Source organism: Geospiza fortis, unplaced genomic scaffold (assembly GCF_000277835.1).
Source record: "Geospiza fortis unplaced genomic scaffold, GeoFor_1.0 scaffold623, whole genome shotgun sequence".
In the NCBI taxonomy this organism is placed as follows: Eukaryota; Metazoa; Chordata; class Aves; order Passeriformes; family Thraupidae; genus Geospiza; species Geospiza fortis.
In genome coordinates, this window is record NW_005054667.1 from 130919 (window position 1) to 132785 (window position 1867).

The window sequence follows — 1867 nt, forward strand, 5'->3', positions numbered from 1 at the left end:
ATTAAATGTATTTATATTTAATTATATATAATATATTTATACAGATATTGGGTTTTAAAGGGCAATGAAGGGAGCTGTTTATAAACAACTGTGATCCTGCAACTGGGAATCACAAACAGCAATTGTTCCTTTTCCTGTCACTGCTGTTCTCCAATGAAACCTGTGCTGGCAGTGCCCCATTAACCACATCCCTGCTGCTGTTGCAGAGCCCAGTGCCAAAGGAAGATGTGGACATAGCCCTGGAGACCAAGCCTGGGCAGCCGGAGGAGGAGGAGCAAATATCTGTGAGGACATCATCTCCATTCCCCACCCTCAAGTCAGAGGACAGTGGCATTGGCCTGAGTGCCTCCTCCCCAGAGCTGTGCCAGCACCTGGGGCTGCCCACGGGCACCCTGGAGAGGGATGATGTCTGGAAAAAAGGAGGGAGCATCCAGAAAACTCTGCACTGCATCCAGGAGCTGGTGGCCAAGTTTGCCAGCAAATACATTTTTGGGATGCAGCTCCAAGAAATGAGTCCTGAAGGGATTGCAGCAATAAATCTGAGTGGGAAGGAGAAAAAGGAGAATGGCTACAGGTTACCTGAGAGTGGCAACAAGAAGAAGAGTCCCTGGGATGGCAAACAAATCACTGTGCCTCAGGTGAAGCAAATGCTCTCAGAGCTGTTCTCAGCCAGGGGCTCACCCTTCAGGAGCAAGAATCCCACTGCTCTCCTCTCTGAACACAAAAAGGAGAAGGAGGAGGGGGAGGAGTGGGACCTGGAGCTGGTGCTGGGACCCCTCAGAGGGGACTGCAAGGAAGCTTTCTCTGCAGCTTGTCACCTGCTGCTGGACTGCACCACATTCCCAGTGTACCTGTCTGAGGAGGAGATGGAACAGTTGTACCTCTCTCTGTTTCAGGGGCCTGGTAAGAATTTTCCTTTCCTGAGCATTTTTAGGATGGAAACAGTGAGAGTTTGGCTATTTTCAAGGCTAGATTCAGTAAAAACCCTTGGACAGGGCTGAAGGCAAATTGAGAATTAAAGCCTCACCCATCTCAGCATCTGGGGTTTGTCTGGCAGCTGAGTTTTGCCAAGCTTCTTCAATTCAAATCTTTTTTGGAAAAATTCCACTAGAAAATTTGGAGCTGAAGGGATACGAAGATCTGCTGGCCTGTAGAGCCCTGCATGGTTCAGGATTTTCAGAATATCCATCCCTGTTGTCCATGGGTTGTGTCCCCAAAAAAGGATGTTGTAGAGGAAGATGGGTGTAGGTGAAAAATTTGAGCTCTAAACCATAACAGAGGCAAAATCATCTCTTATCCCAAACCCTGAGGATTCAAAGGAATTAAATGTAACAAATAAGAATAATTTTGTACAGCTGGAGGTCCTGTTTCTTCTTGGATTTCCAGTTCATTCCTTGGCTTTAGCAGGAGCTGGTATTGACCTGAAGGTTAACTCACAACAGGTTTGTGGGGAATGGAGAGGTGGGAAACTGGAAAATTGGGTTCTGTTCCTCACCTCACTCCACATTTCTGCTGTCTGATGATTTTCCCATCATCTCCATGGCTGAGCATGGCATGGACATGGAATACTTCCATTCAGGAAAAGATGGCTTGGATTGATGTCAGCCACTCCAGTTATAATTTATAAATCCTGAAAGGAGGAGCCTCAGAGCTACTGGGAGAGCATCCATGGATCCTGAGCCATCTGGAGTTGTTTGTGACAATAGCAGCTGGAAAACAAACCAGCAGCTCTAAATAATCAACATATTAATTGGGAATATTTATTGGGAGTATTATATATTATTGGGTTGGGAATAAACACAAAGGACAAAGCAGAAATCCTGGAGGTGTTAGGGTCCTGCAAGAGCTTTCTGCTGGGAAAAGTAGG

At 46.4% G+C, this 1867-nt stretch overlaps 1 protein-coding gene across 1 annotated transcript in view; it reads left to right on the top strand.

Annotated features, from left to right (window-relative positions):
• The window catches only part of DOP1B (DOP1 leucine zipper like protein B), a 54534-nt gene that overhangs the window by 28546 nt on the left and 24121 nt on the right, over window positions 1-1867 (top strand). Inside the window, 1 exon segment of the mRNA XM_031065023.1 lies at window positions 207-903. Within this exon segment, the coding sequence (XP_030920883.1) occupies window positions 207-903 (697 nt within the window).